The sequence below is a fragment of the Myxocyprinus asiaticus genome, chromosome 12 (assembly GCF_019703515.2).
Source record: "Myxocyprinus asiaticus isolate MX2 ecotype Aquarium Trade chromosome 12, UBuf_Myxa_2, whole genome shotgun sequence".
Taxonomy (NCBI): domain Eukaryota; kingdom Metazoa; phylum Chordata; class Actinopteri; order Cypriniformes; family Catostomidae; genus Myxocyprinus; species Myxocyprinus asiaticus.
In genome coordinates, this window is record NC_059355.1 from 30,288,281 (window position 1) to 30,305,603 (window position 17,323).

At 37.3% G+C, this 17,323-nt stretch overlaps 1 protein-coding gene across 1 annotated transcript in view; it reads left to right on the top strand.

The window, feature by feature from the left end:
- LOC127448779 (phosphatidylinositol 3-kinase regulatory subunit alpha-like) overlaps positions 1 to 17,323 on the top strand; it is a 238,408-nt gene that overhangs the window by 83,342 nt on the left and 137,743 nt on the right. Inside the window, exons 2-3 of the mRNA XM_051711628.1 lie at positions 9,641 to 9,736; positions 10,274 to 10,351. Coding sequence (XP_051567588.1) covers positions 9,641 to 9,736; positions 10,274 to 10,351 — 174 coding nt within the window. The remainder of the gene's footprint in view (positions 1 to 9,640; positions 9,737 to 10,273; positions 10,352 to 17,323) is intronic.

The window sequence follows — 17,323 nt, forward strand, 5'->3', positions numbered from 1 at the left end:
AATAATTGTTAGGTTTAGATTTGGGTTGGGGGTTAAACTATGGGAAAATCGTAAAACATTGTTCGTTATTTTTCTCTATGGGAGAAAAATGTGTACGGTTTTGTACGAGCCAACTCATTCATTTTATTATGATTTCATCATGTCATGCTATTATAATGACTTTTCATAAACTGGATTGATGCCACATTTTTATACCTCTAAAACACACAAACACACCCCTCACTTGCATTTCTGTTGTGAACCATTTGAACGGCAAGAAGTAAATATTAATATTAGAAATGTGTTGCCGAAATAATTTTTATAATAATTTACCAATGAACCATTTGAATAAAAAAAAAGTTGAGATGGGCATCAGAATATCACTTCCGAATCTTCACTTTCATTTGTTTTACTATGGACATCAACATATCACTCCTAAATCTTCACTTTGAGGATATTACAATTAATATTTTGAGCACAGCTTCACATTAATCTCTTGTCCTATAAATCTTACATTAAGCTTACCAGCAATTAAGCAATGTGAAGCTTCCAAAACAAAAGAAACAAGGCAGAGGAAGTCAGAGAGAGAATAAGAATTATCATTCCTCCCACCATGCTCTGACCTGTTTGCTCATTCATAAGGCATTCCTTGTCGAGGTCCGTAGAGAAACCAGCAGGATGTGGAGCAATTAAATGCACCATGTGTTGTTGGAATACCAATGCGCTCCGCCGTTAACGTGTGTTATCCCAAATCTCCAAAGTCTTTGTGCCACCTGCATCAAAGCCTAGGAGGTACTTTTTCATTAATCTTTCTTGTTTTATTTGTGTTTTTTTTTTTTTTTTGGCACTCATCTCCCCCTTCCCTGTTCCTGTAGCTTAATTTATATTATTACTAAAGGATCACAGCAGCTTATACATTTGGATATGGTAAGTCAAAAGCAATGATTGTCCTAATCAGTTCCTAAAGTGTTATGAATATAGCTGATTACTAAACCGCAGATGCTGGTACATCTGATTAGATTTAAACCATCATGCGACACTTGAAATTAACCTTTTTCATGGTGCTTCAGCAAACAATATTTTCGCTCTTTAAATCAACGCAGCCCAGCAACGTATCGCCATCTTTAATTTGAGTGCGATTCTCCTGTGCAAACATTTCAGCGGGACGCAACAGGGGCCACTGCTGTGCAGATTAACTCACCAATTACACCCATGCTTCCAAACACAAACTTTTCCTGCTGTCAACAGATGCTTGTATGTGTGATTCTGTTAAATAAACAGCCATTTCCTTATTACAGAAAGACGGAGAGAGAGCATTAGGATCTGTGTAGACATTAGCGGGTGGTACACATCAGTGCTAATTAGTGTTGTCACTGACGGTGATTCACAAGGGCCCGCAAACAGCACAACAAGTGTGCCACAGTTTTACAGACTTCGCCCCTCGCATAATGCCGTGAAAACAACCTCGCCTCAGAATTTCTTAGTGGAACGTTCGCAATTACACGAATGGAAATGTAATGTAAATTGATGGATTAGCGGTTCAAATGTCACTTTGTGGCTTTATATATCATATAGCAATGATATAAATGAGTGTAAGAATGTCCCTGCTGAAAAAAATAAAAACATCTTAAACCAGCCTAAACTGGTTTGCTGGTCTTAGCTGGTTTAAAACTAAATAAGTGGTTTCCAGCATGGCTAAGCTGGCCTTCAGCTGGTCTAGCTAGCTGACAAGTGCCAGTAAAACCCCTCTAAAACCAGCAAACAGACCAGCCTTAACAGGCTGGAAGACCAGCTAAAACCAGTTTGAATACAACCTTGCCTTTTGAATGTCTTGCCAGAGTGTTCGTAAAAACGCAAATGGATATTTTATGTAAATTGATGGATTATCAGTCCAAATGTCACTCTGTGGCTTTATAAATCACATATCAGTGATAAAAAGGAATGTAACAAGGTCCCTGATGAGACAAAAATAAACACCTTAGACCAGCTTAAGATTGTTTGCTGGTCTTAGCTGGTTAAAGCTGGTCTAGCTGCTCTCCCAGCCTGGCAAAGCTGGTCTTCAGCTGTTCTACCTAGTCTTTCAGCCTGACCGGTTGACAAGTGCCAATAAAACCCCTCTAAAACCAGAAAACAGACCAGCCTTACCTGGCTAGTATACCAGCTAAGACCAGTGTGAAAACAACTTTGCCAACTTTGTTTGCAGTTACGCAAATGGAAATTTGGTATAAACTGATGGATTATAGGTCCAAATGTTACTGTGGCTTTATAAATCACATTACATTGATATAAGTGAGTGTAATAATGTCACTGCTGAAAGACCAGCCTATGTTAAACCAGCTTAACCTAGCTGGACTTCCAGCATAACCAGCTGACAAGTGCCCAAAACCCCTATTAAACCAGCAAACAGACCTGCCTGAAGAGGATGGGAGACCAGCTAAAACCAGCAAACCAACTTAGGCTGGTTCAAGCTGTTTTTTAAGAAGGTTTTTTGTAAATATCTGTTTGTGACAAGGAGGAGGGTGGGGCCGGGCCGTGACTACGCACGCCCGGCCCCCAATTGGGCTAATCAGCCGAGGAGAGAGATAAGTGCAGCGAATGCGGCAGTTCGGGAGAGAGAGAGCCACATGCAGCTGCCATGTGTGTGTGTGTGTTTGTTTGATTGTTTGTTTATGCCTTTTAAGTTTAAATTAAATATTATTTTGATGGTTCAGCCAGTTCAGCCGGCTTTGGCAAGGAACTATTTTCTGAAGGTCTGGCAGCAATAGACAAAGACTGCATCTTACAGTTCCATGAGCCTGATTTGAGTTGGCCACTGAGAGCCGTTTTACTTTATGTTTGATCTGTTTGTGTGTGACAGAAATAAATACTAACCTCAACTGTTCGCTGTCTCCTGACTCCTCCATTGCCCACGAACTAAGATGCTTTACACTGTTCTTCTTTACTTACTCCAAAGCCCTTTTGTCCGAGGCCATATATTGACTTACCCGCAAGAGACAGACTGGCCATTAAGTGAACTCTTGTGATGACAATATCCAGCTAGTTTTCTCAGATGTGTGTCATGGTCTGCGTCCCACTAGAGTAGAGGCAGGGTGTCATGTGAAGGGTGCTGCCATGTTTGTTCCGCATATGGGCAGGGTGTCACTGACATAGCGTTTTGCATGGATAGCAACACTTAGGGGTTACGATGTGGCCTTTAAAATCAGACCCCCTCAAGGAGTTTATCCATGGGGGTCTGAACACTTATGTAGAGATATATGGGCACACTCCCCAACTGTAACCTCTGTAGAAGGTCAGTGCTCAGTGAAAGGACAGTGAAGATGGCACGGACAATGGTGGTTATGATACATTAGCTTTGTAATTCATTCTGCCGGTGGACATACCTGTAGGACATATTATATACTGATGATTTAACAACACATTTGGACAAAATGTTTATATTTTCTCACTGATTCTTGAGATAAGGGACAAAACATGTTTAAAATCTGAGTTTTTATATTATGTTTTTTATACTAAATTAATTTGAAATGGATATATTTGTAGACAAAGATCTCAGCTAATGAACCATGTAAGGGAACAGGTTTTTTTATAAAAACACTTTTATCTGAAAATTTACATTTATTTACTTCATAACTTACTGTCATTTGTATCAGCTATGTCAGACACACAAAGAGCATGCTTTTTTAAACTTGATCCATCCAAAAAGAGTGTAAAGTCTTTAATGATCTAATAATGGTGTTCAGGAAAGTAGCTAAGTGATAAAATAAATCTGATCTTTTTTTATTTATTTTTTTATTTTTTTTATTTTTTCATACTATTCTGAAAATTCTGACAGAGTTGGTAAAATGTAATATTTTTACACCTTAATCATGTGTTGTACACTGGAGCCATTTTGTTTTTTTCTCAGTTGAAGCTGCCTCTTTAACCTAAACTCAAATGCCAAAATGATTCCACAATTATAACAGAAATGAACTTATAATTGTAATAATTTAATAATTTTATCACACATTATACATTTGCACATATACAGTGAAATTCTTTTTAATGAACTTAATGGGACTGATGGAGTTGACATGTTGAAGCTGTGACTGCAGAGACTTCAACATTGTTTAAAATATGAAAAAAATATCAAACTTATCAGACCATGTGTCCTACCGTTGCATCCACAATGAGCAGGAAGTGGGAAAGGGGTACTCAGAGTTATAGCTGACCATGACATTGTCTGATTTATTCAGGACAAGTTGACCCAAAGTGAGGATACAACTTTGACAGACAGTTTTATATATATATATATATACAGGTGCATCTCAATAAATTAGAATGTCGTGGAAAAGTTCATTTATTTCAGTAATTCAACTCAAATTGTGAAATTTGTGTATTAAATAAATTCAGTGCACACAGACTGAAGTAGTTTAAGTCTTTGGTTCTTTTAATTGTGATGATTTTGGCTCACATTTAACAAAAACCCACCAATTCACTATCTCAAAAAATTAGAATATGGTGACATGCCAATCAGCTAATCAACTCAAAACACCTGCAAAGGTTTCCTGAGCCTTCAAAATGGTCTCTCAGTTTGGTTCACTAGGCTACACAATCATGGGGAAGACTGCTGATCTGACAGTTGTCCAGAAGACAATCATTGACACCCTTCACAAGGAGGGTAAGCCACAAACATTCATTGCCAAAGAAGCTGGCTGTTCACAGAGTGCTGTATCCAAGCATGTTAACAGTAAGTTGAGTGGAAGGAAAAAGTGTTGAAGAAAAAGATGCACAACCAACCGAGAGAACCGCAGCCTTATGATTGTCAAGCAAAATCGATTCAAGAATTTGGGTGAACTTCACAAGGAATGGACTGAGGCTGGGGTCAAGGCATCAAGAGCCACCACACACAGACGTGTCAAGGAATTTGGCTACAGTTGTCGTATTCCTCTTGTTAAGCCACTCCTGAACCACAGACAACGTCAGAGGCATCTTACCTGGGCTAAGGAGAAGAAGAACTGGACTGTTGCCCACTGGCCCAAAGTCCTCTTTTCAGATGAGAGCAAGTTTTGTATTTCATTTGGAAACCAAGGTCCTAGAGTCTGGAGGAAGGGTGGAGAAGCTCATAGCCCAAGTTGCTTGAAGTCCAGTGTTAAGTTTCCACAGTCTGTGATGATTTGGGGTGCAATGTCATCTGCTGGTGTTGGTCCATTGTGTTTTTTGAAAACCAAAGTTACTGCACCCGTTTACCAAGAAATTTTGGAGCACTTCATGCTTCCTTCTGCTGACCAGCTTTTTAAAGATGCTGATTTCATTTTCCAGCAGGATTTGGCACCTGCCCACACTGCCAAAAGCACCAAAAGTTGGTTAAATGACCATGGTGTTGGTGTGCTTGACTGGCCAGCAAACTCACCAGACCTGAACCCCATAGAGAATCTATGGGGTATTGTCAAGAGGAAAATGAGAAACAAGAGACCAAAAAATGCAGATGAGCTGAAGGCCACTGTCAAAGAAACCTGGGCTTCCATACCACCTCAGCAGTGCCACAAACTGATCACCTCCATGCCACGCCAAATTGAGGCAGTAATTAAAGCAAAAGGAGCCCCTACCAAGTATTGAGTACATATACAGTAAATGAACATACTTTCCAGAAGGCCAACAATTCACTAAAATGTTTTTTTTTTATTGGTCTTATGATGTATTCTAATGTTTTGAGATAGTGAATTGGTGGGTTTTTGTTAAATGTGAGCCAAAATCATGACAATTAAAAGAACCAAAGACTTAAACCACTTCAGTCTGTGTGCATTGAATTTATTTAATTCACGAGTTTCACAATTTGAGTTGAATTACTGAAATAAATGAAGTTTTCCACGACATTCTAATTTATTGAGATGCACCTGTGTATATATATATATATATATATATATATATATATATATATATATATATATGTGTGTGTGTGTGTATATATATATATATATATATATATATATATATATATATATGTGTGTGTGTATATATATATATATATATATATATATGTATGTGTGTGTATATATATATATATATATATATATATATATATATATATATATATATATATATATATGCTACTGTATATTTATATATGAATTTGTTGCATTCTTAAACACTTTGTTTGGCAGTTCAACATTGTGACCTCTTGCTGAGGACTGGTAAAATTACATGTGCTTCCAAGTATAGAGCATGCATTTAAAAACAATTCTAATTATTTAAAAATATAAGTAATAAATGCCCTGAGTAAACACATTCCCTTTAGATTTAACTTTTCTAGTATTTTTATTGTTATGAATTTCTTGATTTTTAAAATAAAGATGACTTTGTATGTAAGACATATTTTGACCCTTATCTCAAGAATCGGTGTCCTATGAAAGGATACAGTTATTTGCAACTCCATTAATAAAATAAACGGGGAGAGTGGGTTAAGCTGTGCCACTTTTTTTTTTTTACTAAAGTTGTAAGACGGAGTTTGATAGATTTTTAAACCTAATTATATTTCAGGTTGACTGATGTCAACTGAAATGAGAAGAAAGCATCCAAAAATAGAAATATGACTTCTCAAATAAATAAATAAATAAATAAATAAATAAATAAAAATAAATATTGTGATCCAGTGACACAATTTGCCCCAAATTATGAGTAGGCCTAAGCTTTGTCATGTCACAAGGAGTAAGTTGAATTATTGGGGAGTACTCAAACAATTTACACTTGAAGCATAAATATGAAAAAATATAATAATAATAATAATAATAATAATAATAATAAAAACAATTCCGAACCAAAACAAATACTAATGCACATTCCCATCCAAAGATTGATTGTGCTGCACATTATTCACATTTTCATAAACCAGCTTGGAAAATGTTTAATAATCAGATATAATATATACAGTGTGTATGTATGTATGTATGTATGTATATATATATATATATATATATATATATATATATATATATATATATATATACAGGTGCATCTCAATAAATTAGAATGTCGTGGAGAAGTTCATTTATTTCAGTAATTCAACTCAAATTGTGAAACTCGTGTATTAAATAAATTCAGTGCACACAGACTGAAGTAGTTTAAGTCTTTGGTTCTTTTAATTGTGATGATTTTGGCTCACATTTAACAAAAACCCACCAATTCACTATCTCAAAAAATTAGAATATATCATAAGACCAATAAAAAAAACATTTTTAGTGAATTGTTGGCCTTCTGGAAAGTATGTTCATTTACTGTATATGTACTCAATACTTGGTAGGAGCTCCTTTTGCTTTAATTACTGCCTCAATTTGGCGTGGCATGGAGGTGATCAGTTTGTGGCACTGCTGAGGTGGTATGGAAGCCCAGGTTTCTTTGACAGTGGCCTTCAGCTCATCTGCATTTTTTGGTCTCTTGTTTCACATTTTCCTCTTGACAATACCCAATAGATTCTCTATGGGGTTCAGGTCTGGTGAGTTTGCTGGCCAGTCAAGCACACCAACACCATGGTCATTTAACCAACTTTTGGTGTTTTTGGCAGTGTGGGCAGCTGCCAAATCCTGCTGGAAAATGAAATCAGCATCTTTAAAAAGCTGGTCAGCAGAAGGAAGCATGAAGTGCTCCAAAACGTCTTGGTAAACGGGGGCAGTGTCTTTTGTTTTCAAAAAACACAATGGACCAACACCAGCAGATGACATTGCACCCCAAATCATCACAGACTGTGGAAACTTAACACTGGACTTCAAGCAACTTGGGCTATGAGCTTCTCCACCCTTCCTCCAGACTCTAGGACCTTGGTTTCCAAATGAAATACAAAACTTGCTCTCATCTGAAAAGAGGACTTTGGAACACTGGGCAACAGTCCAGTTCTTCTTCTCCTTAGCCCAGGTAAGACGCCTCTGATGTTGTCTGTGGTTCAGGAGTGGCTTAACAAGAGGAATACAACAACTGTAGTCAAATTCCTTGACACGTCTGTGTGTGGTGGCTCTTGATGCCTTGACCCCAGCCTCAGTCCATTCCTTGTGAAGTTCACCCAAATTCTTGAATCGATTTTGCTTGACAATCCTCATAAGGCTGCGGTTCTCTCGGTTGGTTGTGCATCTTTTTCTTCCACACTTTTTCCTTCCACTCAACTTTCTGTTAACATGCTTGGATACAGCACTCTGTGAACAGCCAGCTTCTTTGGCAATGAATGTTTGTGGCTTACCCTCCTTGTGAAGGGTGTCAATGATTGTCTTCTGGACAACTGTCAGATCAGCAGTCTTCCCCATGATTGTGTAGCCTAGTGAACCAAACTGAGAGACCATTTTGAAGGCTCAGGAAACCTTTGCAGGTGTTTTGAGTTGATTAGCTGATTGGCATGTCACCATATTCTAATTTTTTGAGATAGTGAATTGGTGGGTTTTTGTTAAATGTGAGCCAAAATCATCACAATTAAAAGAACCAAAGACTTAAACTACTTCAGTCTGTGTGCATTGAATTTATTTAATACACGAGTTTCACAATTTGAGTTGAATTACTGAAATAAATGAACTTTTCCACAACATTCTAATTTATTGAGATGCACCTGTATATATATACACACACACACACACACACAGCTCTGGAAAAAAATAAGAGACCACTGCAAAATTATCAGTTTGTCTGGATTTACTATTTATAGGTATGCGTTTGAGTATAATGAAAATTATATGCGTTTTGTTTTATTCTATAAAGTACTGACAACATTTCTTCCAAATTCCAAATAAAATATTGTCATTTAGAGCATTTATTTGCAGAAAATGACAACTGGTCAAAATAACAGAAAAGATGCAGTGTTTTCAGACCTCGAATAATGCAAAGAAAACAAGTGCATATTCATTTTTAAACAACACAATACTAATATTTTAACTTAGGAAGAGTTAAAATAAATCAATATTTGATGGAATAACCCTGATTTTCAATCACAGCTTTCATGCGTCTTGGTATGCTCTCTACCAGTCTTTCATTGCTGTTGGGTGACTTTATGCCACTCCTGGTGCAAAAATTCAAGCAGCTCAGCTTTATTTGATGGCTTGTGGCCATCCATCTTCCTCTTGATCACATTCCAGAGGTTTTCAGTTGGGTTCAGGTCTAGAGATTAGGCTGGCCATGACAGGATCTTGATCCGGTGGTCCTCCATCCACACCTTGATTGACCTGGTTGTGTGGCATGGAGCATTGTCCTGCTAGAAAAAACAATCCTCTGAGTTGGGGAACATTGTCAGAGCAGACGGATGCAAGTTTTCTTCCAGGATAACCTTGTACATGGCTTGATTCATGCGTGTGTATATGTGTATATATATATATATATATATATATATATATATATATATATATATATATATATATATATATATATGTATACACCAATATGAATGAAATATCTTTTTTAGACCTTTAGAAGTTTTCTTTGACATAAAATTGATTATACCAGCTATGTGGGAAATTTAATTTGACATGCCAAAAATTATGTTGCATATCTACCCTGCCTGTGTGAATATGACAGCCTCACTGTTCCCTATGGAGAGATGAGATGTGGGTTTACAGGCATCCACCTAATCAGGGAATTTGGTCTCACCATTGGGATTTCTCATCATAACATCTCTCTGTCTCTCTCTCTCTCTCTCTCTCTCTCTCTCTAACAGGCTCCTGTGGAAAGGGAGATGTTGTGGAGCAGTGTGCTCTGCCTGACCAGGCCCCAGCAGTAGTTCTCAGGCTGACGGAGACTCTGGAGAGACAGGGTGAGTTTTCCCCTTCCCCTCTAAATTATCCCTTCAGTGAGAGTCATTAACTGCATTTTGATCACAATGGGGATGTCTTAAGATGTCATTGAAAGCTTCTTTTAAAAATTGTACTCCTTGGACTAAAAAACTATGAGGAATTGTATATTGCCTACTTTATACATGAGATATTATTTGTATATTTTGTCATATTAAAGTATTCAGAATTTTTTTGACAAAGTGTAAAATGCAGAATTTGGTCATTAAAATGACTCTTACAAAATTTACCATGGCATGGCCATGTTTTTTTTTTTTTTTGTACATGGTCCAATTATAATACCATAATATTCTTTGAAATATTTTTGAGCACCATGTAAGTGACATTGTTACAAATAAAACATTTTTATCTGATACAGACTATGTGATACCATTATTTTCATATGTGATTTTGATTCCCCCCATTTCTCCATTTGTGAATTTATTGAAATGTTCCATTTTACATGTGGTAAGACATATCAGAGTATAAAGCTGACCTTTGACCTCTGTCCTGTGCTCAAGGCTGGGAGAATGAACCTCTGTATCGAAACGCCCAGGCCTCCACTGGACCCCCAGAATTATATCAGGCATTGGAAACAGGTCAGTCATGACATGCGTGTTCACAAGTGATTTATCCTGTACATGCTAATAGCAAAGTATCTGTAAAATAGTGGATAGAGCCTCATTTTCCATAATATGCATCTATTAAGAGTCTGTAAATGTGTTTTACAACAATCAACCAAACAACCAAGTTTCACAACAAACAGTTTACCTGACTTGGATTGTTTAGCAAGCCTTGACTCAGTTTAACTTCTAACATGATAAAGTGTTTTTGAAATCATGAATGGCATATTTATTTAGACGTCTGAACAAATTACAGGTAAAAGTTGCTTTAAAGTCTTTGTAAATGAAAGGGAAGATAGAAGCAAGGCAGAAGTGTTTGTATGAAAATATAACATTGAAAACCAAATGTTTGTAAAGAGCACTTGGGTAACTGCTTGTGTTCAACACAGGCACTGCTGTTCAAAAGTTTTCAAAGTTTAGTTGAAGTTCATATTTCATGCCACAAGGGAGAGCTCTGGCTCTGTACTTTTTTGGGAGGCGCTCCTTCCAAAAAAAAAATTATAATTCAGCAATACCATTAGATGAGATTAAACACACACACATATACACAAATACTCTTCTGCTCTCCTAAAATGATTAGGTTGACCATGAATTTCCACAGTAGAGGAAAAATTATTTTTATAGTGGTAATTCACATATGTTAAATAAGCTAATTTTTCAAACTGAGAATTTCATTATATTCTAAGGAGGGACTGTGATAGAGTTTGTGCTAGCAACAAACTCTGTTGCCAGGGAAATGCAGGTATATATGGTGTAGCAAAACCTACATTAATCCCCCACTTTTTTGACTCTACTGTATATGTAGGATGTAAGTGCACCATTAAAGCTGTTGTTGTCACAACTTCACCATCACAATCTTATAAATTATTTCCAGGTTGACAATGTCACATGTGCACAAACATGACCTGGGGATGTGTTCATGTCACTTTATCAGGAGTACATGCACATGCTCTAGCACACATGCACAAACACACAAATCCATAAATGGGCAAAGGGTCTTTCACGACTTGCTGCACAGATTCTGAAATATATGAATTCTGACATATAAGTACTCCAATTTTTTTCTACCTGAACTGAGGTACATGTATGGAAAGGGTGGGTAGTATGGATATAGGCAGATGGTGAATGGCTGATATCTACGTGCTCTGACAGTGTGTTCAGACCAGTTTACAGTGGGGTTTAAGGATAGCTTTTTTTTCCCCATGGGTCTCCTACATTGATTTGAGTTTTATGCCCAGTTTGTCACACAGGGACTCCGACATATGTTTTGAGGGTGTTTACATGTACTGCACACTTCTAGTCTCCTTTCAGTATGTCTCTGGGGTATAAATTTGATTTAGATTTTTTCATACTATAAATCTCAATGTCTTCTTTTTGATCCATTTGTTGAGCCACTTCATAATTAAAAGGGTTTTGGGTCATTGAGCATGTTTACATGCACACCACTATGCTAATAACTGCCAAAAAAAGATAAGTAACCATAAAACACTCATCCATTAAGTAAAACACTCATCCATTAAGTTTCATAAAAATGTGTTTCATGTGTTTGATTGAGGTGTTTCAATCTGTACATAGAGTGACCCAAAATGGACACTTAAACCACACTTAAAAAAAAAAAAAAAAAAAAAAAAATGTCTTGCATAATATAACATTATTTCAAACCAAGTTTGAAACACTTGTTAAGCAAACACTTTTTAAGCAAAACATTTAAAAAAATAACGTTTACTAGGTTTAGATTTTAAAACAATAAATATATTACTCAAAATTATGACAAAAATATATTTGGACACTTTCTGGTCGTCAAACTTTGTGGAACATGTCCATAGTTAAGGACAAAATTATGAACTACACCTGTGGCTACTCTGCTAGGACACCTGTGTGAAATGTATAGGGTTATTAATTTCATGCATCCACTTAAAATCACCTTGGGAGCTGTTGGTTTTAGTTGAAAAAATGGTGACAAAAAAGTTAACTTAGTTCTGAGAAAAGGTCTAGCATCATTTGTGTGCAGATGCCACTTGGTTCGATATTATGTATTTGTATGCAATGAAATGCATTGAAATATATATACATTTTTAAGTGTGACTTAAAGGTTCAAAAAGTGTCCTAATAGTTTCTGGTCCCACTGTAAATACACCGTTACATAAACTTCCGTATACTTAATGTATAACCATAAGTCTAACCTTTGACCGTACTTAACAGTATTAAGCCAATCATGAAACTTTACTAAATTTATCCAGCGCTCATTTCCTTTAGTTATGTAATGGTTTACTTACACAATGTGGAAATAGTCACACCATTGCATGCACTCTCATCAGTGTTTTGGCAGACACGCACCATGGTTGCCATTTAAAAGCCCAGCCAAGAAGTGGTGAAGTCCAGTGGCCACAGAAGACTAGAGACAACATTACATCACCCATGCTAGAGCCTGCATTAACCAACCACCGATTTGTGAATCAACAGTGTGTTGTCATGGAGACGGCAAGCTGTTTTAACATTGGGGTTGCATCTTTCTCTAAACAAGAAAGAAAGAGAGAGGAAGGGAAATATGTGCTCTGTAACAAAACCTAGTGAGCTGCCTACATAGGCAGCATTTTAAGCCATCATAGGGGCGCTTTTGATTTGAAGGCTATTCCAATTAGGCAATAAATTATGCTGCCTCTTAAAATACCTTGTTTTGACCAAGTTCTAAGGCTGCATTGCATGTGTCTTTCACGGAGAATGCAATCCCATTGTGACAAACTCAGTAAAACAATAAATCCAAGATGGCGGACGAGGCAAGAGAAATGGCAGTTATAAATAAGTGATGATTACATTCAGTGCTGAAATATATCAATACAATTTTTTTATTTTTATAAAATATGTATTATTTTACCCAATATTTGTGTGTGATGTGTATTTTTAGGCTTATTAGAGTGTTGAGTTGGTAGCTTAGCAACATGCTAATCACAAACTCTTTTGACAGTCAAGTCTCCTGTGCTGAGAATTATTGTTGATTCTGAGCTGCTGCCTAGGTAGTGTATACTTAAATAGTCACTTATGAAGTTTCCATGGTGGCTAGGAAGCAGACTGCCTATGCAGACGATAGGCAGTGAGGGAGTTCACTGGGTTTTGGAACAGTGCGACGGTAATACATGCATGTAGGAGGCAGAAAAGAGGAGAGCTGAGAGAGTGATGACTCATGACTCGGGTATATTGAAGATCGCCAAGTACGCACAGTAAATTCAAACTAATGGTCAAGGAGGACTGACAAACATTTGCATGTATGCATAAATATGCATGCATTTGGTGTAGAGCAAAAGCTCACAAGCATGTATACACAAGTACACAGTCGACAGGTTTAAAAACAGGTTCCAACTCCAGTCTCCCTGGATACAGTGACAGGCACACAGAGAGTTCAGCTGACCGGTGCCCTCTCGATAATATGCCAGCAAGTCCTTTTCTTTTGACTCGCCTTTCATTTTTTCATTCCGTCATTCATCATCATCCCATTTCTTCTCTTTTTCCTGCTTGATAGAAGCTGAGCTCAGCAAATCACAAATTAAAAACACTGTTCTCATCTTCCGCACTTCCTGCTCACCCATTGGCTGCCAATGATGTCATCCTGTCTCATATACAATAGTCAATAACCTATTAGAGTCCAGCATTTTACAGTCGGTGTGGGCAGAGAGGGCTTCTGCCGCTTGAGCTCTTCCACACCCTTTGTTTTATTAGAGTCTTTTAGCGATTGTCTTGATTAACACACCAGCTCAGCCCTAAAGTCTTAAAGATTTCAGAGGGGAAACGGTACATTGCCCCTGGGAGCTCTTTGTACTGCATGTGATGTTATAATTGTTTTTCACTGCAAATGATGCTAATGTCCTTTTTCCATCTGTTAACGAAGACAGCATATAAAGACAATAGAAATGCAATCATTTGTTCATATTTAGTGTAAGAGATAATTAAAAGTTTGTCCTCATATACTCATCCTTATGTTGTTTTAAACCCAAATAACTTACATTCTTCCATGTACAACACCAAAAAGGATATGTTAGACAGAATGTTATGCATGCCTCAGTCACCATGCGTTTTCATTTTATGGTGTCTGCAGCTGTCAGTCCCTAACATTCTGCCTAATATCTATTTTATTCCACAGAAGAAAGAAAGTCATACAAATTTGGAATGACATGAGGGTCAGTAAATTATAGAATTTTCCTTTTTGGGTTAACTATTCTTTTTAATTTATTATGGTATTTAATTTGGGGTATGTAATGCATGATGTGCAAACTGGCATTCACCGTTGCATTATCCATGAACATAACCTATGATTACTGTAATTCGCTCATGAGCTATGTATCAGCATGTCATTTCAGTGGTTTTTGCCGTTCCAATATGCACACACACACAGAGATTCGATGTAGATTGTCTCACATTTCTGCAAGTTTGCACTGGCCTCTAGTTTTGTTTACAATCACTCTACTTCCAGGCACAATTCATCCATGTCATCCTTACTCTGTCCATCTCTCTTTCTCTTCCTTTCTGAAGATACAGCCTTGGAAGTGATCACTAACCATGATGTCATCCCTTGACTGCTTTCTCTCACACACTCATATGCGCACACACTTAGTCTTGTGCAGACTCCTCCCTTGTTCAGCCTTTTTGACTCTTAAAGTTTCCTGACAGAGATGTACCAATCAATTCCCCTGCTTTGACAGAGTTAGTCAGAGAGCTGTGCTGTTTAGGTCTTAGCTGTGATTATAAAAAAAGAATGATTTGGCTTCTAATAAGTGGACTATAGCCATTTACTTAACAGAACTAAGAAGCGCCTACTGTAAAGGACATTTTGACAAACAAACCAAAAATACATGCACATAAGCAAACCTGCACCTTACTATTTTATGCACACATGCACATACATATGCACTCATATTATAAATATCATTCCAGTTTTACTCATCTATCTATCTATCTGTCTATGTGTCTGTCTGTCTGTCTTTGGTTATCTGAATTACCATAGACTTTGTCAGTTTGGACCAGTCTGGCCATTCTCTGTTGACCTCTCTCATTAACAAGGCATTTCCGTCTACAGAACTGCCGCTCACTGGATGTTTTTTTGTTTTTGGCACCATTCGGAGTAAATTCTAGAGACTGTTGTGAGTGAAAATCCCAGGAGATCAGCTGTTACAGAAATACTCAAACAAGCCCATCTGGCACCAACAATCATGCCATGCTCCAAATCACTGAGATCACATTTTTCCCCATTCGGATGGTTGATGTGAACATTAACTGAAGCTCCTGACCCGTATCTGCATGATTTTATGCACTGCTGCCACACAATTGGCTGATTAGATAATTGCATGAATGATTGTTGGTGCCAGATGGACTGGTTTGAGTATTTCTGTAACTGCTGATCTCCTGGGATTTTCACACACAACAGTCTCTAGAATTGACTCAGAATGATGCCAAAAAACATCCAGTGAGTGGTAGTTCTGTGGACGGAAACACCTTGTTGGTGTGAGAAGTCAACAAGGAATGGCCAGACTGGTTCGAACTGACAAAGCCTACGGTAACTCAAATAACCGCTCTGTACAATTGTGGTGAGAGGAATAATGCGGGTTGGCGCTGTTTTGGTGGCACGAGGGTGACCTACAAAATATTAGGCAGGTGGTTTTAATGTTGTGGCTGATCGGTTTAAATGCAGTGCTGTTGTTTAAGTTACTTTATTGTAGAGCTCTACTTTTTGTTGCCAATGTCAGACACTGTTGTGTCATTTATATATGGTTTAGAAGACATTTATGTTGAATCCTTGAATAAGTTTGAGCAAAACAATTGTGGGCGCAGTTTTTATTTATTTATTTATTTTTTATCGCATCGTGTCGTGAGGCTTTGCATTGTATCGTATCGTTTGTACATTTATGTATCGTTACATGCCTACTATCTGTCTGTCTGTCTGTCTGTCTGGCAGGCTCTCGCTCTATCTTTTTTCACATTACTTTCAAACAAAATAAATGCAGTGCTGTTGTTTAAGTTACTTTATTATAGAGCTCTACTTTCCGTTCGTCCGTTCTGTCTATTATATCCATCCATCCATCCGTCTATCCAGCCAGGCTATCTTCTCAATAGGCTAACTTCTCAATCTAGGCTATCTTCTCAATCTGTCTGAGTGTCTTTCTAAAACTTTTTAAAACTGTCAGGCCAGGCCTTGTCAAGCCAACATCAAAGTGTGTCTTGACAAAATTTACTTAATTGGATCTATCCTTCTTATAAATTAATTGTAACTGGGTGGACCCAGTTGCTAAACACAGAATATAGGTATTGTAGACATATAAATGTGCTCAGTCATGCATAAATAATCATGTAAATAATTCATATGTCTGAGGTCAGAAAGATACGTATGTATAGAATAAACTGTTTTTGCAGCATAGTTCCAACTAATGGTCTTTTTGGACTGGAAAGGAAATTTTGAGTTGTGAAAGTTACAGTATGTTTTCACAGTACTTTATTTTATTTTTCAAAAGATCAAGGAAATGATTAATGATATGACCCCTTTAGAACTAAATAGCCTTGATTAAAAGCATGTTTTATAATTGGCAGAGCTCTGTTCCTTTGCAAAGTCATGCCAGTGTATCATCTTTATTTTCAACTCTCTCTCTCTCTCTCTCTCACTCTCTCTCTCTCTTTCTCTCTCACTCTCTCTCTCTCTCACTCACTCTTTCTCTCTCTCTCACACACTCTCTGATCTCTCCCCTGTTCTGAACTTCTCCTTTCCACTCGTCTATTTTCACTCATTTCCTCTCCCTCGCTCTTTTCATCCCCTCCTCGAAGGCTTGATTGGATGGAGATACATAATGCACAGTGCCAAACCAGAGCTAAATTAAATTTTGAGCTTACAGCAGCTTAAACTGAATAACAACATCCAAGTGTCTCAGCCTCTTACGCACTGCTCGATTTCCCCCTTTCGTTCTTTCT